The sequence below is a fragment of the Plecotus auritus genome (genome assembly GCF_963455305.1).
Source record: "Plecotus auritus genome assembly, chromosome: 8".
In the NCBI taxonomy this organism is placed as follows: Eukaryota; Metazoa; Chordata; class Mammalia; order Chiroptera; family Vespertilionidae; genus Plecotus; species Plecotus auritus.
The window spans coordinates 143,276,180-143,303,728 of record NC_137782.1 but is presented as its reverse complement, the minus strand read 5'-3'; the positions used below and the strand labels follow the sequence as shown (position 1 = coordinate 143,303,728).

At 40.5% G+C, this 27,549-nt stretch overlaps 1 protein-coding gene across 1 annotated transcript; it reads left to right on the top strand.

The window, feature by feature from the left end:
* The first annotated feature begins 1,723 nt into the window (after positions 1–1,723).
* On the top strand, positions 1,724–27,549 carry CFAP36 (cilia and flagella associated protein 36). Its single transcript, XM_080685552.1, has 10 exons — positions 1,724–2,062; positions 5,718–5,782; positions 6,904–7,005; positions 14,336–14,450; positions 17,023–17,110; positions 18,761–18,812; positions 19,380–19,482; positions 24,368–24,507; positions 24,686–24,835; positions 25,357–27,549. Exons 1-10 carry the CDS (start codon positions 1,948–1,950, stop codon positions 25,456–25,458), a joined length of 1,032 nt encoding a protein of 343 aa, XP_080541678.1. The 5' UTR covers positions 1,724–1,947; the 3' UTR covers positions 25,459–27,549.

Below are 27,549 nucleotides of genomic sequence, written 5' to 3'. Positions count from 1 at the left end.
CAGGACCAGCGGCATTGAATAATGACCCCCTGCCCTGTGCTGAACAATAAATCAGTGGAGACCACAACTCTGAAAGGACACACCTGGAAAACTGCTGCATATCCTATTGAGATCTTCCCCTGGCACCTCCTCTAAAATCTTCACCCTTAAAACACGTAGGACAGAAGACCCAACGCTCCTGGGAGCACACCGTGCCTTTCCCTTTCCCTTCCCCCACCCCCTCCCTGCCCCAGGCACATTACCATGAGCTTCCTCACTCCCAAGCTCCAAGGGCCCTTGCTTTACTTCTATAACTTGTTTCCTAAGCCCATTTCTTCTGGGAATTACTTTTTCTACCTCTGTGATTTACCAAATAAATATTCTCTTATAGTTTGGGTCTTGGCTCTGAATTCTTTCCTAACCAGAACCCCCTAGTACCAAGGTTGCTGAATCCAGGTTTGGTCTAAGGGTAACAGTCAGACACCTGGTGCCCTTTTGCTGCCTAGAACAGTTGGAGAGTTGTCTCTGGAGTGTTGTCCAGTATATCATAAAGATTGCGATTTGATCCCCCTCCAGGCACGTGGTGGTAGGGGGGCAACACACTGATATTTCTTTCTCACATCCTCTCTCTCTCTCTTTCTTAAGTCAATAAATATATCCTCGGGTGAGGGTTAAAAAAAAAAAGGGTTCAGTAATTTTACCTCTCCCTTTGAGAATGAATTTATTCAAAGGAAATGAGATGGGTTAAAAATATATGTGCAAGTGTGTTCATTACAAAATTGTTTATAAGTTTAAAAAATTGAATTTCATTTAGCAATTGTGAATTGGTCAAATTGAAGTATATAAATTTTCATTTAGCAATTCTGCTGGAATCTACCCATTGGAATAGTCATTAAAACCAAGTTCTAAAGAAACAAAGATTTTTATTTCAGCAATTTGTAGAAGAGAAAAATGGCACAGTACACCCACATCAGGGAGGGAGAAAAGAAAAAAACTGCACACTAATGATCACATTTATGCATCCATGTAAGATACTGTGTGTATACACAAGGGAAATAAAAATGGATTGAGTGGTAGATTATAGAATACTATGCAGCTGTAAAGAAAGGATTTTATAGTTTTATATGAAATTATGACCATATATTAAGATTTTTAAAAGTTCCGTAACTGTACATATATTATGTCTCTTTTTATGTAAATATATAATGTTTGAAGACATTCTGGGACTCCAAGCACCTTGACCATGGACACCCATCTAATAGTTGATTTGATGTTATTGGTTACTTAAACACTTACTTAAATGAATAACTTTGATTTTGCCCTTGAAAAGCTCCTAATTTTAGTTTTGTTTTTTCTATCTATGCATGAAAGGTTCAAGACCCGCTTGGAGCTACAAGAGGCAAAGACTGCAGAGCCAATCAGCAAGTCTTACTGGTAAACAACCCTTCAATTAGTAATGCTTCTGGGCCTGCACATTTGCAAATGGTTGGCACTTAGTTGGGTTCAAAGCCCTTTGGGCTGGAGGCCGGGTCCCTGGAGGAACCTCACTAGCTCATTTCCAAGCCTTGGCTCCCACGCACTTCTCGGAAGAGGGAACGTGGCGAGTCCCGCTAGGACCTCCAGCCAATGACTACACGTCTACTCGCAGTCCTAGCAACTCCGGACCAATGGGCGGAAGGCTATGTTTTGATCCGCCACTGTTATTTTCTAGCCAATAGGAAGCTTCAATGCCCCTCTCTAAAATGCGCAGGCTCCCAGCGAAGCTGGCTTCACTTCCGGACGGCTGCGGGGAGCGCTGGTGTTGCCATAGCGACCATTTTACGTTAACTAGTCTGTCGCTATCATCCAGGTGACAGGGCCACTGCGGGGGCAATTCTTCACCAATTTGCTCTCAGCTCCCTGCGGTCGAAGGGCCTTAGCTGGCTCCGGGGGTCTGGCCTAAGGTTCCGCGGCGCTCCGCCCGGCGGGATGGCTGCCGAAGAAGAGGACGAGGTAGAATGGGTGGTGGAGAGCATCGCGGGATTCCTGCGAGGCCCGGACTGGTCCATCCCCATCTTGGATTTTGTGGAGCAGAAATGTGAAGGTAAATACTGGAGCCCGAACTGACCATCCGTTCTTGCCGCTTTCGCACCAGCAGTCGACGGGGAGTGGTCCCCACAAACCATCTCCATCTCCCCGGTCTCCAAACCCGATCCGCCAGGTTTAGAGCTGGGTTTGCAGGAGGTTTAGCTGTCACTACGCCAGTGTTTTCTTTGACAGAACTGAAAATGGGACCGAGACTCTCCTCCCGCTGGGCCCAAGAACACACATTAGACTTTAATCCCAGGTTTGGTCTCTCCCCCGATCCTGCACGTTTCTGGTCTGGGCAGGTGCACTGTTTGGGTGGGCTTCTTCAACAACCTCCCCAGAGGCTTGGGGGGAGAGGCGTCAGTTTGCCTCTGAGTTCCGTCTGTTCCCAACAGTTGACCGCAAAGAGGGGCATGTGAATACTGCAGGCTCAGAACCGGTGATTCTGGTGGCCTGTATTCCCTTTATTGAGCTCTGACTCTAGGCTATACCAAAAAGGGCTGGTAGTGGTGGTGGGGGTGGGGGGGGGAGGCGGGTATTTTCTAACCAATGAGGTACATAAACGTGGCATAACATTCCCTGTGAAGGAAGATCACCCCCAGGTTCTGATCAGTTCACTCTTGGAGTTCTGCGTTCAGTCCTTGGAGACAAATTGGAGCCCATTAGGAACCAGAAACCTGTCATACAGATGAATGCCCAACTGTTATCCTGGTTGTTTCGCTGGGCAAGACTTTGATGGTAGTAATCCATTCATCATTTGAATTTCTGTTTTATGTTGGAGGGCTTAGACTTGTTCTGTAAGGTGCAGTGGGAAGGAGCTAGGCTCAGTGGGTACAAGCTCCAGGGAAACAAATTTCTATGAAGGAAGTGCTTCATAATGCAATACATCCCAGGTAAGTTAACCTTCCTCAGAAGGTGATGCGCTCCCCAGGCACTAGTGTTTGAATGGATCTGACAGCAACTTAATGGAAATGTTCTAGAGGGGGATTTCAACTACCAAATGGTTGGTTATCATGGATGCCCTTTTAAGAGTCCTTTCAACCCTAAGATTCCATGAATGTGGTGGAAAGGAAGTTTAATTTGACCACTGAATCTTTTCATTGCCATAATAAAAATTCAAATAGTATTTATTACATATTGTTTTTACAGGTAATTTTTAAAGAAATGAAAAATAACTTGTATTTGTGCTCTTTTAAAGAAATTAAAATGCTATTGAGACTGATAAAGCATGTGGAATTCTGACCTCGTTTAGGAGAAAAAAGGAAATTTTGTCACCTTTTGATTCCATTTACCCCACTGAGACTAAATGCTGAAATGGAAAAAAATTCCAGCATTATTGTTCGTTTTATCCCCCAAAATCTAAAGTGGCTGCATCTCAGTAATAATGCACCCGATTGTGTGATCTTACAGGGAAACAGTAATCCTCAGTTTTATAAATATGGAATGCAATAATTTGGTTTCAGAATTAACATCCCAGTGACCCTTGAAATAATCATTATAATTCACTGACTTTGGGTTGTCAGTGTGCTATTCTCCATGTCAGGTATTTTAAAGATTAGTTTTGTACAACTTTGTGATATCAGCATTTATTTCGACAAACGTTTATTGAGTGTCTTTGGGCCAGAAGCTGGGGCTAGAAAGATAAATAAGACACAATTATTATCCTTAAGAAGTGGGGAAGACAGGCAAGTAAATGGGATTTAAATACAAAATGACAGGTGTTATAATAAAGGTAAGGACATAGTGCTATATTATAAGGGTTCAGAGGAAGGCATGTAACCAGCCTAGGAGTGGGGTAGCAGGTCATGAAGTGTGTGCCACTTATAATGACTTGAAGAAGTTGGGACCAGAGAAGCCAGGTAAAGGCAAAAAGATCTAGGACCGGCTTGAGGAAAGGCATTAGATTCAAAGCACTGTATTTGGTGGTATTCCAAGTAATTGTATTGTTAAGAGTGCAAAGATTGGGTGTTGGAGTGGTGGGAGATGAAGCTTGGGATCCAATCTTGGAGGAGTTTGTCTGGCCTTCTAAGGATTTTTTACTTATTCCCTAGGCAAAGAGCAATCATTCAAGAGTCTTAAATAAAAAATTACAGAAGTTAGTTTTGTATTTTTGAAAGATGGGGGTGTGTGTAAAAAAGTTTATTGTTTACAATTCTTGAATTTGCCCTGGTTCCCTAATAATATTGTTAGATTTTGAGGGAAAATATTTCTTTCTAATCTACATTGTTTCACACATATGATCATTCAGTTAAACAATTTGTTTTGGTTTTATTTAACTTCATTTTTGATTTATATATAACAAAAATGGCCTAGTAACTTTTCAGTAAAATTTTAATCAGCAAAGGTCCAGTACTATAAAATATGGAGGCCATTGTGAAAGGAATTATTGTTTAAAAATTGTTAACAATAATATTCCATTAAAAATTTATAAAGAAATTGTTGCCTTATATTATTGATTGAATAGTAGCAAATTAGTGTTTGTCTTCCATATGAATTAGATTTTAAGTAAGAAAAATAACTTGTTTACAATTAACACTATCTATATATATAAAAGGCTAATATGCAAAGTGTCCCTGCGGGAGTTTGACCGGGAGACTGGGAGTTCGATTGCTCGCTATGACATGTGCTGACCACCAGGGGGCGGTGGGGACCTTGGTGGGTGACCAGTGGCGACGGCAGGGCACTGAGGGGGCACTGAGGGAGCTAGGGAAGAAGGAGGCAGGGAGGCGGGGAGGCGGGGAACCTGATTGGCCCTGATTGCCAGCCAGGCCTAGGGACCTTACCCGTGCACTAATTTTGTGCACTGGGCCTCTAGTGTATATATAATGACTCAAAGAAGTGGGGACCAAGGAGGCCAGGTAAAGGTAAAAGATCTAGGACCGACAGATACATACAGAGGTGGGCAAACAAATGTATGTTTACAGTTCATATGGAAAATAATACAATAATAAATAATACAGTAATAAACTCTATTCCGCATACTCACAACTGTAAACCTACTTTTGCCCATCCCTGTATGGTATCTATTACAATAAAAGTGTAATATGTTAAATGGACTGGACGTTCTTGCTTCTGGACAAAGCCGCAGCAGGCAGGGGCTGAGGCAGAGGCAGCAGAGGCCCCTGGCTGCGGTGGCGGTGGGTGCCAAGGCCCTTGCACGAATTTCATGCATCGGGCCTCTAGTCTATATAATAAAAGCCTAAGCGACCTTTACAACGGAACGACCAGAACGACCGGTCACTATGATGCACACTGACCACCAGGGGGGAGACGCTCAATGCAGGAGCTGCTCCCTGGTGGTCAGCAGGCTCCCATAGGAGGAACGCCACTCAGCCAGAAACTGGGCTCACGTCTGGCAAGCACAGCGGCGGTGGCGGGAGCCTCTCCTGCCTCCGCGGCAGCGCTAAGGAGCAGCGAACCGAGCGGTAAGGAGCAGTGAGCAGGCAGGTGGTAAGGAGCGAGGGGTCCCTGATTGCAAGAGGGCACAGGCCGGGCTGAGGGACCCCCCCTTCCCCAGTGCACAAATTTCGTGCACCAGGCCTCTAGTGTATGTATAAGTATATACTTCTAAGTACATATACAAGTATCTGTTTGTAAGATATAAGGAGTAGACTTTATAGTAGCATTAATGATATCATTTATTTTTTTATGCAATATTTTATTCAATTTAGTTTTTGACGATGAAGAAGAAAGCAAATTGACCTATACAGAGATTCATCAGGAATACAAAGAACTGGTAAGTACTTTTATTTATATTTTTTACTGATTTTTAAAGGTAATTCGAATAATATTAAGTTTAGCTCTTCTAAATTAAAAAATGGTGCCTTGGCTGGTTTGGCTCAGTGGATAGAGGGTCGGCCCAAGGACCATAAGGTCTTGGGTTCAATGCTTGTCAAAGGCACATATCTCGGAGGCAACCAATCAATGTGTCTCTCTTACATAGATATTTTTCTTTCTGTCTCTCCCCCTCCTTTCCACTCACCCTAAAAATCAACCGAAAAATATCCTCAGGTGAGGATTGACAAAAATAAATACTGACAAAAATAAATACAAAATGAATAAATAAATAAAATTAAAAAATAAATTAAAAAATGGATTTGTCCATCAAAATTCTTTAAAAAATTCAGTCTATCCTAATAGTAGTACTAGTTGCATCAGGCTCTAAGGGTTCTTTCAGCATCTCATCCTTATGACTTCATATCTCTTTAACTCTATAATGTAAGGAATGGTTTAGGACAGTGGTCGGCAAACTCATTAGTCAACAGAGCCAAATATCAACAGTACAACGATTGAAATTTCTTTTGAGAGCCAAATTTTTTAAACTTAAACTTCTTCTAACACCACTTCTTCAAAATAGACTCACCCAGGCCGTGGTATTTTGTGGAAGAGCCACACTCAAGGGGCCAAAGAGCCGCATGTGGCTCGCGAGCCGCAGTTTGCCAACCACGGGTTTAGGATGACTATGTAAGGAATCTTGCATCTAATCTTTAAATTTTATTCTTCTTTTGCTGATGCATCCTGGGAAGTGTTATTAATTTAGTCAGTTGTCTTGTGATTTTTAAAAATGACTCTTCTGGGTAGCAGAAGAGCTGTACCTCATCAAACTTCACAATCTTGACTTCAGTTATTTTCAGTAGAAGAAATAAAATTTCATTAGATACTCTGTGAAAATTTTTAATTTTTTGTTGTTTGTTTTTTCAATGAAAAACATTGCCACTCTCATGTAGTATAATTTTATGTAGATTAATAATTGCAAACAAACATTTGATTATACTCTTTTAAACTCATACTTAACATGAAAACTGTCATTTTGAATTTTTCTGTGTAAATTATAAAAGTTAAACTTTCTCTTTTTAGGTTGAAAAGCTGTTAGAAGGTTATCTCAAAGAAATTGGAATTAATGAAGATCAATTTCAAGAAGCATGCACTTCTCCTCTTGCAAAGACCCGGACATCACAGGTTTTTGCTTTCATGTTATTCCATAACATATGGTTTTGACAAAAATGACCCAAAAAAGGGTTTCACTTAAATTTGCTATGTTTGATTGTCAAAGATTATTCTTGACATTGTAGTAAGTCATCACATATGAGTTCTTTTTTATAAATACCTTGAGAAATGATAATTTGAGGCATTAATGAACTGATGCAATTAAAAAAGAACTTTCTGAATTTAGAATATAATAGATCACTGATAGTTTTGTAGTTGCTCCTTTTTTAATCTAGCAAATTCATAGAACACAGTTCCTGGGGCTTCCTCCTTTTGGAACTACTTTTATTATCTTACTAGTAGCCCTGCACACGAATCCATGCGCCAGTAGCTCTCTGCTGCCCTCCTGTAGCTCTCTGACCGCTGCCCCGTCCCCCCCTCATAGCTTGCTGCCCTGCCCCATCCTGTAGCTCTCTGCCTCCTGCTTGCTTGCTGCCCTGCCCCATCCTGTAGCTCTCTGCCTCCTGCTTGCTTGCTGCCCTGCCCCCTCCTGTAGCTCTCTGCCTCCTGCTTGCTTGCTGCCCTGCCCCCTCCTGTAGCTCTCCGCCGCCCGCTTGTAGTTCGCTGCCCCATCCTCCTGCAGATCCGTGATCCGGTCGTTACATGGTTGGTCATTATGCCTCATGGCGTAATGGATAATTAGCATATTCCTCTCTTATTATATAGGATTAGTTCTGCAGTGCTGGGCTGAAGTAGGTATCATGTGAATTTATAACTAACTAGAGGCCCAGTGCACGAAATTCGTGCATGGGGGTGTGTGTCCCTCAGCCCAGCCTGCACCCTCTCCAATCTGGGACCCCTCGAGGGATGTCCGACTGCCCGTTTAGGCCCGATCCTACCAGGATCGGGCCTAAACGGGCAGTCGGACATCCCTCTCACAATCCAGGACTGCTGGCTCCCAACTGCTTGCCTGCCTGCCTTCCTGATTACCCCTAACCGCTTCTGCCTGCCAGCCTGATCACCCCCTAACCACTTACCTGCCAGCCTGATTGATGCCTAACTGCTCCCCTGCCAGCCTGTTTGCCCCTAACTGCCTTCCCCTGCAGTCCTGGTCACCCCTAACTGCCCTCCCCTGCAGGCCTGGTCCCCCCAACTGCTCTCCCCTGCAGGCCTGGGTCCCCCCCAACTGCCCTTCCCTGCAGGCCCGGTCGCCCCCAACTTCCCCCCTCTGCCGGCCTGGTCACCCCTAACTGCCCTCTCCTGCAGGCTTAATCGCCCACAACTGCCCTCACTTGCAGACCTGGTCCCTCCCAACTGCCCTTCCCTGCTGGCCATCTTGTGGCGGCCATCTTGTGTCTACATGGGGGCAGTCATCTTTGACCACATGGGGCAGCCATCTTGTGTGTTGGAGTGACGGTCAATTTGCATATTATTCTTTTATTAGATAGGATTAGATAGAATAGAGGCCTGGTGCACGGGTGGGGGCTGGCTGGTTTGCCCTGAAGGGTGCCCCGGATCAGGGTGGGGGTTCACTTGGGGCATGGGGCGGCCTGGCCGAGGGGCCTGTGGTGGTTTGCAGGCCGGCCACGCCCCCCGGCGACCCAAGCGGAGGCCCTGGTATCTGGGATTTATTTATCTTCTATAATTGAAACTTTGTAGCCTTGAGCAGAGCCAAGCCTCCTGCTCGCTTCGTGGCCGCAGCCATTTTTGTTGGGATTTATTTATCTTCTATAATTGAAACTTTGTAGCCTTAAGCGGAGGCCAAGGCAGGCCAGGGCAGGCGGAAAGCTTGGCTTCCTCCATTGCCAGAGAAATCCAAGCCTCCTGCTCTCTCCATGGCCGCAGCCATCTTGGTTGGGTTAATTTGCATACTTGCTCCTGATTGGCTGGTGGGCGTGGCTTGTGGGTGTAGTGGAGGTACAGTCAATTTGCATATTACTCTTTTATTAGATAGGATATTTATTGAGGGCTCATGTTGCTTGTTTTAGGCACTTGATTTGTATTATCTCATTTAATTTTCCTGATATTCCTTAAGAAATATTTTACTTTCACTTAGAACTGAGAAAATGAATGCACAAATACATTAAACAACTAGTGCAAAGTACACAGCTAAGTAGGTAGTTGAATCAGGATACCAGCCCAGGCCCCCACCTGCGAGCCTCTTGCTCAGAGGCTGAGGATAGGGATATGTTACTATTACCAAATAGCCTTCTTCTGAAAGAGTTGCTTTAGCTTCCCAGCATCTACCAAATGATAATTCCTTAGTGAGATGGTAATTAGGATTCTCTATGATGTGACCCCAAATTATATTTTTAGCCTTCTTCTCCTGCTATAGTTCTCAAATACATTATGTACTACAGTCATTTCAGGCCATTTGCTCTCGTAAGTGACTTTGCTTATGCTATTCCTTTACTCTGGAATATTTGGCTCTCACCTCCCCACCCCACCATCCTTTCCTTACCCAGGAAAATCCTCATCATCAGGGCCTGGCTTAAATTTTCTTCTTAAGGCAGGTTTCCTGATCCTTTTAGTCTGACTAACACTCATTGTGCCTCACTGAGCACTTACATTTTTTGGTACAGCTCTGTTTGCTTTACTAGATTGTAAGTCCTTTGAGCTGTTTTAAGTATCTTTGCATTCCCAGCATCTTTCACAGGATGAGAACTTAATTCCTAATAGGTAGTTCTTAATAAATTATTGTTAACTTAAATTATCTCTTTATTGTGGCTTAGAAGAGCTTACTTTAACTACTGTTAAGCACTTCCTGCTTCAGTTTTCTTTTGCACAACTTTTGCTCATTGAATGATCACCTCTGATTCTAGAGATAGAAAATCTTTAATATAACATGACATTTAAAGAAATATTAAATGCTATTGATATACCAACACGAATGTAAGCAAACATGATTTTGTTGATGAATAATTATAAAAAACAAAAGTTGTTTTACCGTTCACCAGTAGCTTTTGTTGTATATACACTATAGTTTTAGTTTAAGGAATAATAATAGACACTATTTTCTTCTCCTTTTTAGTGAAATAGGAAGAATTTGAAAATTATTAAGTAGCATTTAAATTTAAGACATTGGTATTTGTTTTTATTTTCCTTGTGTTTCCGGAATATTTCATGAATAAAGATGTTCACAGTAATATTAGAGTTTCAATTACTTTGTGAATAAAGATGTTTACAGTATATTAGACATATCCATCTTTTGTTTTTGTTATCAGGATAAGTTTAAATTACTTGAATGAAGGTATCCAGAATTTTAAAATACTGCTTTCAGATCAAGAGTAACACATCTTTCTCATTCTATTATACAACACCTTTTGATTTATCTGGATTTGATTGGTACAAGGACTCAAGCCTTTTGACACAGACAGAACTTGATTTGAGTCATACATTTTTCATTTACTACCTCTAATACCTCGGACAAAAGTTGTTTTAGTTTTCCTTTCTTATCCAATCTGATTATAAATTTCTATATCCACAAAATATGGATAGTATCTGCTTTGAAAGATTTTTGTGCAATTTCAGAGGTAATGTTCATAAAGCATTTAGCACAATACCTGGCATATATAAGGTGGTATATATGGAAGCGCCTCTTAATTATCTGTGGCTATTTTGGTGGTTGATTAGCACTGTGTTAATCAGGCCAGGGTCATGGGTTCAATCCCCATGTGGACTAGTTAGCTTTATTCTCTTTGGGGGCAAACTCTTAGCACCAGATACTGAATATCAACCTGATTGAATCAGCTAAGTCTGTCACCATTATCAGAAAAACAGCTCAAAGTATGTTACATATTGCTTTGCAGCAATTATATAATCTTTTAAAAAATTTTTATTTATTGTAGAGAGAGAGGGAGGAGGAGAGAGAGAAAGAGAAACATCAATTTAAGATTCTATTTGTGCAGTCATTGGTTGATTCTTGCCCTGATCTGATAGCAAACCTGCAACCTTAATGTATAGGGAGGATGCTCTAATCAACTGAGCTACTGGCCAGGGCAATCATATAAGCTTCATACATAAGATAAGAAGGTAATTCCATTATGTTAATGGGGTGCCTAAGAATGAATTCAAGAAACCAATTGCTTGCCCTGGATAATTTTAGGAGGTAATTTTTATTTTGTTTTGGTTTGCTTAGTTTGATTTTGTTTTTTAAATCAGTTGCCAGTTCCCATTGTATTGCTTAAGCCAACTTGAAAGATTCTTTTTACCTGGTTTGGTTATCATTAGACCTAAACCACTGGTCCTGGAATACTGTGTATTAAAGTCAGCAGGAGTGGTAAGGGGTCTAATGACATTAATTAAATGAAGAACTCTTGTTAAAAAAAAGAAAAAGACTTTTTTTAAAAATATATTTTATTGATTTTTTACAGAAAGGAAGGGAGAGGGATAGAGAGTTAGAAACATCAATGAGAGAGAAACATTGATCATCTGCCTCCTGCACACTCCCTACTGGGGATGTGCCCGCAACCAAGGTACATGCCCTTGACTGGAATTGAACCTGGGACCCTTCAGTCTGCAGGCCGACGCTCTATCTACTGAGCCAAACCGGCCAGGGCAGAAAAAGACTTTTTAAGAGCATGTTTTTCTGTTATATATGTGTGGTTTCTTTAAAAATGCTTATGACTTAGAATATCTTTCTAAATAGGTTAGAAAATTATGGCAATATAATAAATACAGAGATATTATTTTACTTGTCTTCAGTAATATTACTAATTATGTGCTATTTTCAAATTGAAATAGGCAAAAGTGACTTCCTTCATTGCTTGTGATTTTTTTGGTGAGAATCAAGTTCATCACTGTTATCAATGTATTGCCAAAACCAGAGACTTCTATATGGCAAGAGGCAAACTATTTTTTGCTTTTGTTTTTGTTTATTCAGTTAATTATCTTGACATTTATAAGAAAGACATTAATGCTATATTATATTATTATTAATACTAGAGGCCCGGTGCACGAAATTCGTGCCCGGGGGTGGGATGTCCCTTAGCCCGGCCCGCACCCTCTCCAATCTGGAACCCCTCGAAGGATGTCCTACTGCTGGTTTACAGGGATCGGGCCTAAACCGACAGTCGGACATCCCTCTCACAATCCGGGACTGCTGACTCCTAACTGCTCACCTGCCTGCCTGCCTGATTGCCCCTAACCACTCTGCCTGCCAGCCTGCTCACCCCCAACTGCCCCCCGCCGCCGGCCTGCTTGCCCCCAAATGCCCCCCCTGCCAGCCTGATCACCCCCAACTGCCCCCCATGACAGTGTGCTCGCCCCCAACTGCCTCCCCTGCTGGCCTGCTCACCCCCACCTTTCCTCCCCACTGGCCTGCTTACCCCCAACTGCCCCCCTGCCGGCCTGGTCACTCCCAATGCCCCCCCTCACCCGCCTGATCACCCACAACTGCTGTCCCATTGTGGCCTGATCACCCACAACTGTCCTCCCCTCTTGGCCTCTAACCGCCTGTACCTCGGCCCTGCACCATGGCTTTGTCCAGAAGAATGTCCGGAAAGTCTCCTTGAAGGTCTCCCAGTGTAATTAGTATATTACCCTTTTATTAGTATAGATACTATTATACATTAATACATTAATATACTATTACAGTGGTCAGCAAACTCATTAGTCAACAGAGCGGCAAACTGCGGCTCGTGAGCTGCATGTGGCTTGCGAGCCGCAGTTTGCCGACCACTGTACTATTATTACATTAATATTTGTAATACTAGTAATTTGGGAAAGTTATGCTTCCCCCTCAATAACTTGGATCATTGAAAAGATTACATATGTGGTGTAACTTTCATTTTCTAAAAATACACACAGGGTAATTAACAATATTTTGTGTAAGACTAAAAAATTAATAGACTTTTTTAGAGCAGTTTTAAGTTTACCTAAAATTGAGCTGATAGCAGAGGCTTTTGATGTCAAGGCCTCATTTTTTCACCAATGTACCAGTAGCTCTCAGACTTTAATATTTTAAGAATTATATGGGGAGATACATGGCACCCATCGTCAGAAATTTAGATTCATTATGTCTAGGGCAGGGCTTAGGAATATTCAATTAACCCCTCCTTCCTGTATTCTTAAAACATACTTTGAGAAGCCCTGCATTATGCTTTTAAGTATCAACTCTAACTGACTTGCTAAAAGAAGCTCTAGTTGACACATTGCCATCAATAGCGGTGCTCTGCAAGTGTTTGTTAGTGATGAGTTTAAAGTATTTGATATTACTAATAAGAAGTCTGGGAAGCCCCAGAACAAAGTTATGTAGTGCCATAATGCCATAAAGAGGCCCTGGTGGACATCACTAATCTATCAGAGGCTGCCCACAATTACTGAGCTCTGGGCTGCAACTTTCAGTCAAACACAGATGAAGCCTATTTGCCATCTCTGCCCTGGGCTTTTCGAATAGTGTTGTGGAATTTAAGGGAAAAGAAACATTTTTCCTATAGTTGACCCTATAATTGTCACAGAGAGCTACGTTTGCACTTTATTTTGCTATACTGGGGATGTCTAGGATGTGAGCTGGTTGTTGTGGGAAGGGCTCCTTCCTCTTTCTTAGAGCTCTTTGATGGCGCTTTTGTTAAGGTGTCTTTGACATTGCTGCCACCTACCTGGTGAACAATAACAGCACATCCTTCATTGCCTCTCCACGATTTTGTGTGATTAGCTTTTCCACAATATCATGTAAAACTTGAAGTAAGATTGTAGTAAGATGGATCACATCTGAGTGTTTTCTTTTGGGTTTTTACGCATTTCAAATCTTATTCTTCTTATTGGTTAGCTTGGGAATTGGTTTGCTCTTTGATATAACAGTAGTTTTCTGTAGTTAAGGAAATGTTAATTTGGGTATTGTGGGGTAGACACCTTTATTTATTTTCTTCTAATTTGTTATACTTCAGTTTTAGCCAGAAAAGGATTTTACATCTTAATTTCTAATTCTGCCTCTTCCATGAAACTTTCTACATATAGGACAATTACAATTGCATTCTCACATTACTAATATCATATTACACTTACTTTTCAGACTCTATTTTTTGGCATTTACTTTTATTTAATAGGGTATTTTTATTAATTAAGGGATCATATTGTAGTTAATGATTTATCATTAAACAGTACATTTCAAGTGACAGAATATAACCAAATAGATTATTTAGGCAGAAAAACAAATTCAGATCCTGTTTTTATGTGTAAAAAAACAATGTACATACTTTAATTAAAAAATACTTTATTGCTAAAAAATGCTAACATCATCTGAGTTGTAATCTTTGTGTTGGTAGGTCTTGCCTCAATGTTGATAAAAATGCATTGTCTGAGACGTGTAATAAATGCATGTAGTTTAAAAACGTGAATTTAACTTACAGATTTCTTTCCACAGGCCATTTTGCAACCTGTGTTGGCTGCAGAAGATTTTACTATCTTTAAAGCAATGATGGTCCAGAAAAACATTGAAATGCAGCTGCAAGCCATTCGAATAATTCAAGAGAGAAATGGTAAAATGTTGAATTTAGAAATCGAAGTGCTAAATGCATTTTTTTTTTTTTTTGCAATTTTGACTGTGCTGATTCTAACATGGTCTTAAATGTAGCTGCCTTTATATTTATATTTATTCCAAGTTTGAAAGTCTATGGCTGACTTAAGAGATTCAAGAGTGTAAACTTCCTGATCAGTTCGTGTTTGACATTTCAAATGCAGACCAGAATTTGATGGAAGGATGATGTAGGTTTCAGAGAGCTTGATTTTTCTGTCCAGCCAAAGAGTTTATGAAATTCAGTATTTTTGAGTGATCACAGTTGTAGTTACAGTTGAGAGAATGTGACTACCCTTCCTCTGGCTTATCATTGTTCGGACCTTAGGAAACCAATGTAGAAACTGGTTGGGCTCAGTGGATAGAACGTTGGACGGAGGACTGAAGGGTCCCAGGTTCAATTCCGGTCAAGGGTGCATACCTCGGTTGCAGGCTCATTCCCTAACCCTGGTCTGGGCGCTTGTGGGATTAAAGCATTGGAAGCAGTTGTGGGGGCTTGTAGAAATACATATGCCCCTCAGTTTCTGATTCAGTAAGTCTGGAGTAGGACCTAAAACTTTGCATTTTTAACAAGTTCCCAGATGATGGTAAAGCTCCTGGTCTTGGGACCACACTGAGAACTACTGTTGTAGGGCAAAACCTGACCTTAATAACCTATATGTTCCTTTGCTCAATAGATTGCCACTGATATTCTTTACCGTGCCTATGTACTTTTTAATGGTTTGGCAGCAGTACCTTTTCTTTGATTGTTTCTCAAAGGTACGAGAGCTATAGGTCAGTGATACTGTTTGCTTCTAAGGGTCTGGGACATGCAACAATAGAGTTTCTCTTGTTGCAGGGAAAACAATAAAATGTTGCAGGGCCCTTGTGGATTCTCCTCTCATTTGTCTCATGTGAGTAGAGACTCAATCCCTTAGAACAGTGATTTTCAACTGGTGTGCTGCAAGAATTTAAAAAACATGCAATACCTGACTGTTTAGTCAGGGGCACTGACCTCTTTTCTCTTAGATTGACAAATAAAAATATGACAACAGCCAACAGAACAATAGCCATCCATGTGAATGAATCAAAATTATACCTATTTTTTTTTGTCAGATCAGCAAAAAATATATTTTTTGGTGTGTTGCAGAATTTTAGTAACTTAGATCCAGGGCTGAGGACCTTAGAGCAATGTTGATTTTACTCAAATCTGTAGACCATTTGAAAATTGTATTTGTGGTGAGAAAAATCCAGAAGCTCTCTGTATTCTTTGTTGTATTTTATCAAAGAATTTTGGGGAAATGCAAATCAGAGCATTATTTTGATGGTTTTGAAGAATTGCATACTGCTACATTATTCTTTCCTTTGTTCTTTTCATGGAACATTAATCTTAAGTGCATTTTTGCTAAGTCAAAAGATATACAATTAGTATTCTTTGTATTAGGAGAATACTAATTGTATATCTTTTGACTTAGCAAAAATGCACTTAAGATTAATGGGTTATATAGATGTCAGTTTTCTGATTGTGATACTGTACTGTAGTTTTGCAAGATGTTACCATTGGGAGAAACTGGGTAAAGAGTACATAGCATCACTTGGTATTATTTCTTGCAACCGTGTGTGAAACTGTAATTATCTCAAAATAAAAAGTTTAATTAAAAATGCATTTAAACAACAAGGGAATTAAAATAATAAAGCTACTTTAATTTAGATTAGATCCAAAAACCCATTGTCATATGTGGACAGAAAAATAGAAGGTAAAAATTTAAGACATGCTGCTAATATTATGAGAATGTAATTATAGATATGAACAGAACACTTATTACCAGTCTACCTGCTTATTAAGAAGATATAGGTAATAAAATAAATTAAATTAATACTTATAATTACTTGCTATAAATAATTATTTGCCTTGGGCTGCAGTTGGTACTGCCCTGGTTTATAGTTATTAGCCCAATATTTGCATAGAAGCTTCAAGGACAGAGATTGTTTTATTCATCTTTATATTACCCCTAAGTGCTTAGCACCAGGCTTTTTTGCATGTAATAAGCAGGGCCCCTTTCAGTAGCATTTGTTATAATATGAAGAGTATTAACATGCTATTTTAATTAACAAAGTACTTTATATTTTATCTTGTAAACTCTTTCCCCTTTTAAGGGATACTTTTGAGAGCATAGTTTCATTAGTAGGAACCTACTGAGTTTAGTGCTATACCCTCTGCTAGTTGTGATTATGGAAGAAAATAGCTTAAATTAATTTTTACTAACATATATAATAGTTGCTACTTTTTAATAAGCAATACAAATAAGAGACATTTCTAGGTAAAATTGTGTGGGTTTTTTTTTGGGGGGGGGGGCGGTGGTGGTGGTGTTGGGAACTGCTGATTCCCTGAAAGGAGAAAAAGTAAAAAAGACCATAGTTAAAAAGATAATAGTTTAGAATCTTTGTAAAAGTGACAGATATTAATAAATTATTTGTACTTCTTGATGAACTAGGATAGTGAGAAATAAATGTTTCAGTTGAGTTGATATTCTTCCATGTGGTCTGGTTTTGAACAGGTGTATTACCTGACTGCTTAACAGATGGTTCTGATGTGGTCAGTGATCTTGAACAGGAAGAGATGAAAATCCTGAGGGAAGTTCTTAGGTATCCTTCTTTAATTATTTTTTTAATGAATCACTAGAATTTTGTAATATGACTTGTATATATGCTTTTCACCCCCAAAATATTACGAACTTGTAAAATATCTAAATTTTCTACTGAAGACCATGAAAATGACTTGTCATTTTATTTTGTTTATAACTATGTATATATTACATTTCTTAATGGACAGAAAAAATTATTTTCAGATGATTCATACCAGATCAACACAAATGGGAGTGTCTTCTACTTCCGTGGTGGGAATAGGAAGCTAATTGGAACAAGATGCAGTAGATCCATGCCTGGAAAGGGGTGTAGTGGCCTGAGCTGACCAGGAAACTCCATGGCTTTTGGATCTCAGTATCAGAGGTGGCTCAAGCCATGTGTCTCACAGTAGGAGGCTGGACATCCAGACTCCAGAGACCAAATAGCTGAATGGGTGGCAGGTAACTTGCAAGGGGAAGAGGACAGTGGGAGGTGCCTATCCAGATGACTGTCTTTCCCCTCTATTCCTTGCCCCAGTTACATGATTCTCAGCCAAATGCCTGACACGGAGTGTGCAGTCCACTAACGGGCCTATTTCCCCCCTTGGGCCTGTTGTCCCTGACCCCATAGAAAGTTTGGAGGGGCAATTTCAGCACATAATTTTTAAATCTGTGAGAAATATATAGCAAAAGCCTGCATCCACTGTGTCACCTGTAGAGAGGAAGGGCTGTAACCACAAATCTTCTAGCATCCTGTTGTACCTACTCACCTTGTGCCCAACTCTAAAGCAGAAGGGAAGAGAGGCTGGTTGATGGTAAGGAGCTCTAGGACTCACTACTTAATTTCAGGGGATTTGAGTGGTTGTGGGGAGGGAGGCAGATGTGTGAGTGAACCCAGCCTTTTCCTGCCAGATCCTACATTCCTCGGCAGGGGCAAATGGGAGCCTGAGATAACACAGAATGCTTTGAGTTTACAGTGTTGAAGAGGTAAGGATGTTTGGTGTTAGGTTTAGAAGACTGGTAAAGTTTTGACTTATCCTGGTTGCCTCTGGTGGTTGATTGGCGGTCTGAAAACTGATCAACATTGTACTTTTAAATGTTATCTTCTAAGGGTTTTTGAGGCGTGTGTAATACTGTATAAAAAGTAGAGCTTAGTTATGAACACGTAAGAGAGTTGATGGCTATTTTCCTAAATCAGACTGCCTCAGCAGTTTATAAAATCTGTTAAGGCTTGGGCATAATGGTACTAGGAAAGCTTTGTGATAGCTCAGGTGCCACTGGGAAAAGTAGAATGAGGGGAGAAGTGGATTTTATCAAGAGGGCTATAACTAAAGAGAGAGGTCAAAGTCTATATTAATGGGATTTTCCATTCAAATTTGGGTTTAGAGTTTTAAACCTGTTGATCTTTGTTTATCAAGGGGACATTGACATTTCCAGAAGAAATGGGCATGGGCATGCCTGTATTTTATATTACTAACTCTATGCTGTAAAAGCCTATGTATATCTTTCTCAGTTGATGTAAGCTGATTTAAGCAAAGCCTAATTATTTTCATTTTTGTTTCCAAAATTCCTTGCACATATTATAAGCTTAGGTTAGCACGTTTCTTGTTGAATATTTTTTCTTTGACCAAAAAAGAAAATTTACTTTTCTACCTTATTTTATATATTTCAGAAAGTCAAAAGAAGAATATGACCAGGAGGAAGAAAGGAAGAGAAAAAAGCAGGTGCCTACAGAATATATTAATATAATAGAAGCATTTCATTATTGTTAACCTAGTTTTTGTTGTTAAAATTTAAGCTTATATGGAACAACACAATTCCTAAAAGTATTCATATTATCTTGGCAATTCTAAGCATTTGTATTTAAGTTTATAAGTTTATAATTAATCCAATAACCTACCTTTAAATTTCCAAGAAAGACTACATTATTAACTCCAAAACACTGTAATACCATTTATATTTTGGGGGATTCCTTTTAAAAATTTCCCTTAATTTTATGAATAAAAGAAGAGTAAGAAAAATGTTTTACTTCCCCACTCTCCTTGATATCTTCAGTTTTGAAACATCATTAATGTTTCTATCTCTTCCTCTCTCTGAAATAAATAAAAACATATTTTTAAAAAATGGACGATATAAATTACTGGAAACATCTTAAAAACTTTGGAAAAACAGAACAGTAATTTAAAAAAAAAACTAATGTCTTTGGATTTTTTAAATAATGAAGTAGTAAAGATTAATAAAAAAAAAATGTCTTTTTTTTTTTTTTTAAATTGTGTAATGAATTTCTGAAGTTATCAGAGGCTAAAACAGAAGAACCCACGGCGAATGCCGATGAAACTACAAAAATGAGTAATTCCCAGGGGGATGGTGAACATGATGCACACCCACCCTTAGGTAAGTTTGATGTGTCACTAAACTTTCTCTAATAATATGAATACATAAACATTGTAAACAGTGTGCAACTTTCTTTGACATACTTAACCTTCTAAAACCCTGGACCAAGTGTTGAATGGCCATTGGTATTTAAAGTTTCTTTGTGAATTTATTTATTTATTTATTTATTTATTTATTTATTTATTTAAATAAATCTTTATTGTTCAGATTATTACAGTTGTTCCTCTTTTTTCCCTCCATAGCTCCCCTCAACCCGGTTCCCACCCCACCTTCTGCCCTTACCTCCCCACCACTGTCCTCATCCATGGTGTACGATTTTTGTCCAGTCTCTTCCTGAACCCCCCCATACCCCTTTCCCCCTGAGAATTATCAGTCCACTCCCTTTCTATGCCCCTGATTCTATTATATTCAACAGATTATTCTGTTCCTCAGGTTTTTAATTCACTTGATTTTTAGGTTCACTTGTTGATAGATATGTATTTGTTGTTCATAATTTTTATCTTTACTTTTTTCTTCTTCCTCTTCTTTAAGAATACCTTTCAGCATTTCATATAATACTGGTTTGGTGGTGATGAACTCCTTTAGCTTTTTCTTATCAGTGAAGCTCTTTATCTGCCCTTCAATTCTGAATGATAGCTTTGCTGGGTAGAGTAACCTTGGTTGTAGGTTCTTGCTATTCATCACTGAAAATTTCTTGCCACTCCCGTCTGGCCTGCATAGTTTCTGTTGAGAAATCAGCTGACAATTGTATGGGTGCTCCCTTGTAGGCAATTAACTGTTTTTCTCTTGCTGCTTTTAAGATTCTCTCTTTGTCTTTTGCTCTTGGCATTTTTAATTATGATGTGTCTTGGTGTAGTCCTCTTTGGATTCCTTTTATTTGGGGTTCTGTGCGCTTCCTGGACTTGTAAGTCTATTTCTTTCACCATGTGGGGGAAGTTTTCAGTCATTATTTCTTCCAATAGGTTTTCAGTATCTTGCTCTCTCTCTTCTTCTGGCACCCCCATAATTCTGATGTTGGTACGCTTGAAGTTGTCCCAGAGGCTTCTTACACTATCTTCAACTTTTTGGATTTTTTTTGCTTTTTGCTTTTTCGGTTGAGTGTTTTTTTCTTCTTTGTATTTCAACTCTTTGACTTGATTCTTGTGATCCTCTAGTTTGCTGTTGGATCTCTGTATATTATTTTTTATTTCAGTCAGTGTATGTTTAATTTCTAGTTGGTCCTTTTTCATATCTTCGAGGGTCTCGTTATATTTATCGGCCTTTTCTAGGATATTCTTGAAAAGCCTTATAACCGTGATTTTGAATTCTATATCCAGTCGTTTGTTTTCCTCCATTTCTTTCGTTTGTGATCTTTCTTTGATGCCGCATTTTCACTACTTCCCTGAGTTGGTAGGGTAGATTTGTGTGCTAGGTTTCCTATATGGCCCAGTGGGTCGGCCTCCCCAGTTAACCTGAGGTGGATACTCTTCGTGCACCCCTTTGTGGACTGTGTGTACAGCCTTGTTTTAGTTAAGTCTTGATTATTGTTGGTATCACTGGGAAGAATTGACCTCCAGGCCAGTTGGCTGTAAGGATCAGCTGTGTCTATGCTGGGAGAAGTTCGGTGCTGGAGACAGCCTTATAGGATTAGACTTGCCAAATTGCAATAGCCTCTGTGCTCAGCTTGGATGGGGTGGAGTCTCAGGGCGGAGCAGACAGTCTTGGCTTCCAGCCAGCCTTGCCCTTGCGTGCGCGTGCCTCCAGACCTCTGCCTTCCCCGGCTCCCGAGTCTCTGCCCGAGAGTCCAGATTCCCCCCACAAGAGTGTGGGTCCCCAAGGGCTCGCCTGGAACTGGGGTTCAGTGCAGTCAGAACTGGGGCTCAGTGCAGTCAGGAGCTTCTGACTCCCTTCCACTAGGGAAAACCTGTGGCAACCTCCACAGCCTTTGTGTGCACTGGCACGCGCGCGCCTCCAGACCTCTGCCTTCCCCGGCTCCCGAGTCTCTGCCCGAGAGTCCAGATTCCCCCAAGAGCATGGGTCCCCAAGGGCTTGCCTGGAACTGGGGTTCAGTGCAGTCAGAACTGGGGCTCAGTGCAGTCAGGAGCTTCCAACTCCCTTCTGCTAGGGAAAGCCTGTGGCAACCTCCGCAGCCTTTGTGCACACTGGCGCGCACGCCTCCAGACCCCTGTCCGCTGGGGCTCCCCTGGGTCTCCCCCGGGTCTCCGAGTCTCCGGTGCTTTTCTCTCTACCTGACAGTCCAGACTCCCCCTGTATGAGCCTGGGTCCACGGGGTTTCACCCGGGACTGGGGTTCAGTGCAGTCGGGACTGGGGTTCAGTGCAGTCAGAACTGGGGTTCAGTGCGGTCGGGGGCTTCCTTTCCCCTTCCGCCAGAGAAAGTCAGCCAGGCTCTCAGCCGCCCTTTCTCTCTGCGCGCACAAAGACCCTTTGCCGTACCTCCAATTCTCTGTGAGCTTTTCTCTTTCCTTCTAGTTGTAGAATTTCCACTCAGCCAGCTTTCCTGTGGTTCTGGATGGTGTCTGTTTTGTCTATTAGTTGTAGTTTTGAAATTGTTGTGCGAGGCAGCAGTTTACATGCTTACATATGCCGCCATCTTGGTTTCTCCGCCTAAAGTTCTTTGTGAATTTAGCTAAAGAGATTGCTGGTAGGAAATACCCAGCTGACAGAAATGGTATAGTTCTCAAATTTCTAAGTGAAGACTGGAACCCAGAGCAGTAAGTCTGCCACCAGCCTTTGGTACCACAGCTGTAGCATCTAAAATGTATTCACATAACATTTGGTATTCTCACCCTTGACCACAATTATGTGGAAAGTAAGAAGCTAAACTTGGAATGATATTATTTTCCAAGTGAATTAAAGCACATCTTGAAAATAAGAGGTAGCTAATTTATCCAGATGTTTAGTCAGAAACTATTGTTGAAAGCAAAATCACTGAGAATCTGTGTGGGAAATGTTAGCAGATGAAATTGTTGAATATGTAGAAATCAATTTTCAATATGCTCTGATTTCCTTTATATGAAAACAAGTAATTCTGAAATAGAAATTGAATAATGATCATGAATTCAGTTCATTTTATCATGGATTTCTGTGTTTTTAAAGAAACATCCTTTCTCAATTAAAAAATAAAAATATAACTCTGTCAGGTAGATATTATGATATTGCCTTCTTTTTTTTTTTTAATATATTTTATTGATATTTCACAGAGAGGAAGGGAGAGGGACAGAGAGCTAGAAACATCGATGAGAGAAACATCGATCAGCTGCCTCCTGCACACCTCCCACTGGGGACGCGCCCGCAACCAAGGCACATGCCCTTGACCGGAATCGAACCCGAGACCCCCCAGTCCGCAGGCCAACGCTCTATCCACTGAGCCAAACCGGTTTCGGCATTGCCTTCTTCTTTTTAACAAGAAATTTAAGGAAATTGGGTGACTTCTCCAAAATCACTAAACTATTAAATGCTTAAACTGTGGTTTATCCTGCTTGGTCTTCTGACTTCAAATCTTGTGTTCTTTTACACTTTAGTTTAGAAGAACTTTTGATTGAGACTAATGGCCTGGTGCATGAAATTCATGCAGGGAGGGTGGGTGTCCCTCAGCTCGGCCTGCACCCTCTCCAATATGGGACCCCTTGGGGGATGTCCGACTGCCAGTTTAGGCCTGATCCCTGTCTGCCAGCCTGCTCGCCCCCAACTGCCCCCACTGGCCTTCTCACCCCCAACTACCCCCCCTTGCCGGCCTGATCGCTCCCAATTACCCTCCCCTCCTGGCCTGATTGCTCTTAACTGCCTCTGCCTCGGCCTGCCACCATGGCTTTGTCCGTAAAGGACATCCGGAAGGTCTCCCGGTCTAATTAGCATATTACCTTTTTATTAGTATAGATAATATGGGTTTGATATTTCCCTGTGCAGTTTCCCTCCGACCCTCTGGGCTCGGAGGTCTCGCAGTTCTCTCCAGCCCAGATTCCTGATTTTACCGTTCTCCAGGTGTCCTCTGCCCTTCCCAGCTCCGAATTGTCTCACCAGCTGTGTCTACTATGCCATTTTGGGGTGGATGTTATTCGCTTTAGTTGCTCATTCTACTGCTCCGAGACAAGGCTTGGGACACATCCGTCTATTCTGCTGCCATATTGTCTCTCTTAAAATCTTTACATTTCCTTAATGTGTTGGTAGGTTTATAGTTATCTTTAATATGTATTACAAACAAAATTTATTGATATTATTGGTATTTACTCTTCTACTACAAAAAATTATAGCTTTACATTAACGGTTCTGAAAATATAGGTTCACTTAATGTTTTTACCCACAAGCAAAAGTTCGGGATTCTAGTACTGTTTATTTGGCTTATGTGGCAATCTTGTATTACATTATAGTGGAGTTCTAATCTTTAGATGAGAATTTTATCATTTTGTAGCTGTAGTATCAAACAGCAGAAATTTGGTATTAAAATGTTATTGTTTGTAAGAAACTGGTCTTTGAGGACAGAGACCATGTTTATTGTTCTTACGCAGTGCCTGGTACAGTATAGGCCAGCTGTGGGCAAACTACGGCCCGCGGGCCGGATCCGGCCCGTTCGGCTGTTCTATCCAGCCCGCGAAGCCGAAAGAGCGGAGGGTTCTCTTGCTCTCCCCTCCGCTCCTTTACTTTGAATTTATATTAGTTCACACAAACACTCCATCCATGCTTTTGTTCCGGCCCTCCGGTCCAGTTTAAGAACCCATTGTGGCCCTCGAGTCAAAAAGTTTGCCCACCCCTGGTATAGGCACTGAATCAATGCATGTTGATTGAATGAGTGTGAGAAAAAAACAAGTGTTATTAATACTAGCTCTTTCTGCTGAACCTAGTCTAATACTTAATATAATATTCTGCTTGGTCTCTATCTATTGCCAGAAGCGAAAGTGCATTTTGCTAATTCAGCAGTGGAACCTTTGGCAGGAAAGCTGGAAATGTTGCCTGAAACATCTTCCCTCCCACAAAAAGGCCTGAAGATTCCTGGCTTTGAATATGCAAGCACTGAAGGACCAATAGCAGTAAGTAACATTACTTTTTAAGAACTATGAACAAAATGACAAAGTACTAGGAGCAGGCAATGTAAACAGTCATATACTTTTGTTATCTTGAACTCAAACTTCTAATTGAATCAGTCAGGTATCTTTGCCATTTACTATATGAACTTGAATCTAAAATAGTTCCTTCTTTTTGGCCCAGAATTTATCAACACTTGGAACAGAAGAGCTGCGGCAACGAGAGCACTATCTCAAACAGAAGAGAGATAAGTTGATGTCCATGAGAAAGGATATGAAGACTAAGCAGATGCAAAATACAGAACAGAAGGGAAAACCTGCTGGGGAAGTAGAGGTATGGCTGATCTTAGTATGTCAAAACTAGTACATCTAGAGGTGGAATTCTCAAAATCAGAGTATGTGGAAGAAAGCTTTACTAATCAACGTTGTTTATAGATCCATTTATATTAACCTCCCCGCTAGTGGAGTGCCTTCTGTCTTTTCTAGGAAGTAAGATGGTTATGTAATGAGGATTTTGTGAGGTAGATATGATAGCAGTTTCATTATACATTTCTTATTTCTTTACTTGCCCTATTCTGAACGTGTAAGGGTCAGCAGTCTATTTCACCTGAGCCTTTTGACATATTTTACTGTAGAGCGTCATCAGTACCCTAGCCACCACCTTTAAGAGGCTTCCCCAAGAAGAAATTTTTGTAAGGAAGAGATTTATGGAACTTAGTCCATGTGTGACTTTTAAAAAAATTTCACTAAAAATGCTCTTTGTTCAAGGCAGTATGTTGGGAATTTTAGACAAATGAACTCATCTGATACTGTAGCCAATTTTTTTCTTTTTCTTTCCTTTTTTTTTTATTTAAGGAAATGACAGAGAAACCAGAAATGACAGCAGAGGAGATGCAAACATTACTAAAGAGGAGATTGCTTGCAGAGAAACTTAAAGAAGAAGTTATTAATAAGTAAATTTAAAACCAATTTAGCAAAACAGAAAATTTTCTTAAAAATAAATTATTTAATCCTTACACTGAACCTGTTAGTTTCAAATACTTATGTTTATAAATGCAAATTCAAACTCATTATTACTGTTTTATTAAACATTTAAGGTAAAGGGCAGTTGGAGAAGGCAGCCACTTATGCTGACCAGTTTAATATAAATTTCTGAATAATTTCTTGGAGAGAAGGTATAGAAAACTAATTGATAGTGTGTTCATTCATTCAAACTTGGTTACCTATTGTTTCTGCTAAGCATTGTGCTAAGTACTAAGGATACGGTAGTTAACTAGATCCACAGGGTCTCTGCCTTTATGGGGCTAGTGAAGAAGGCCTAGAGAGCAAAGTGTTAGAAGGAAGAAGTGCACTGGTATAAGCAGGGCTTGCCATGCCTTCTTGAGAAAGCAATGTTTAAGATGATTGGAAGGAAGGCAGGGAGAAAGGTGGGAAAAACCCACTCAGGTCCTGCAGCAGGAAGTAATAAAGCACATACTAAGGAGCCGTCGGAATGGTTGGAGTATACATAGAATGGAGAGGTTAACATGAAATTGGAGATAGGTGGGATACTGATTTGCAGGCCCTTGCAGACAATGTGAGGATTTTAATCTTATGGCACTGGAGGTCACTGTAAAATTTTAAAGCAGAGAAGTTACATGATCATAATGTTCATTTTAAAAAAGATGTGTAGCTGCTGTGTGGATACTATTGGGTGAGTCTGGTGGTAGTGTAGCTGTGGGTATACTAGGTTTAAGGTAATTCAGTGATAAGAATAGTTATCTTGGACAGTGGTAAGATAGAGTTTAGCATCTTGCATTTGAGGTAGGAGCAAAAGGACTTGGAAATAGATGAGGTGGTGTGTGTGTGTCTTAAAAATACTCAGTTACTCTTTCTAGAAAAGCTACTATTAAAACAGATATCAGGAACAATCAACTGAGCCCATGAAGGGGAACGCTGTCATGAGTGTAGATCTTTTGTATGTGAAGGGATCCTTGATGGTTTTCTGTAGTCTGTTTGCTTTAAGATAAGCGGAGTACAGGTGCTCCTTTACTTACAATGGGGTTACATCCTGATACCCCGGTTGAAAATATGGTAAGTTGAAAATGTGTTTAATATATCTCTAACCTACTGAACATCATAGCCTAGCCCTGCCTGCCTTACATGTGTTCAGAACACTTATACTACAGTTGGGCAATTATCTTAAGTTTCATGTTAAGAGTATTGCTTTCCTCTGCTTCTCACCAGAAGCATGAGATACAGATAGGTGTTTTTATTTTTCATACAGTGGAAGAGAGGGAAAGACAGAGAAACATCCATGAGAGAAACACATTGATTGGTTGCCTCCTGCACGCACCTGACCAGGGCCCGGGCTGGGGAGGAGCCTGCAACCAGGGTATGTGCCCTTGACCGGAATCGAATCCCAGACCCTTTAGTCTGCAGGCCGATACTCTATCCACTGAGTCAAACTGGCTAGGGACAGATGGGTGTTTTGTAAACATTATGGGATGTGAAAACATAAAATACAGTACCCAAAAAACACTGGCAACACAGTATAGTATTGCCTGTCCTTGTGATCGCATGGCTGATTGGGAGCTGCAGCTTGCTGTACAACATCATGGGACTATCTATCATGCCTACCTGGCACTAGCCCAGGAAAAGATCGAAATTCAAAATTTGAGGTATGGTTTATACTGAATGTTTATCACTTCTGCACCATCATAAAGTAAAAGCTGAACCACCATAAGTTGGGGACCGCCATTAAGCTGGGGACTGTGTAGAAGAGAGATTTTTCTTTCAGAAACTTCCTGTGTTGTGTCATCCCACAAACAGCCCCTTTTGCTACTTATGGGCCACTCCTGAGGTTTGACTTATAACTCCATTTTATTTCTTTAAATCTAGTCATAAACTTTTAAAAAGGGATACCAAAATTAGTTTAGTTACAAATCTTCAACCTGCAGAGAAAACCAGTATTAAATTATATTTGTTACATTTTTATCACTTAGTGGACAAGAGGAAAAACTAGTGATTAAAACACAGAAATCTGTTTCATGTAATTTTTTTATTAAA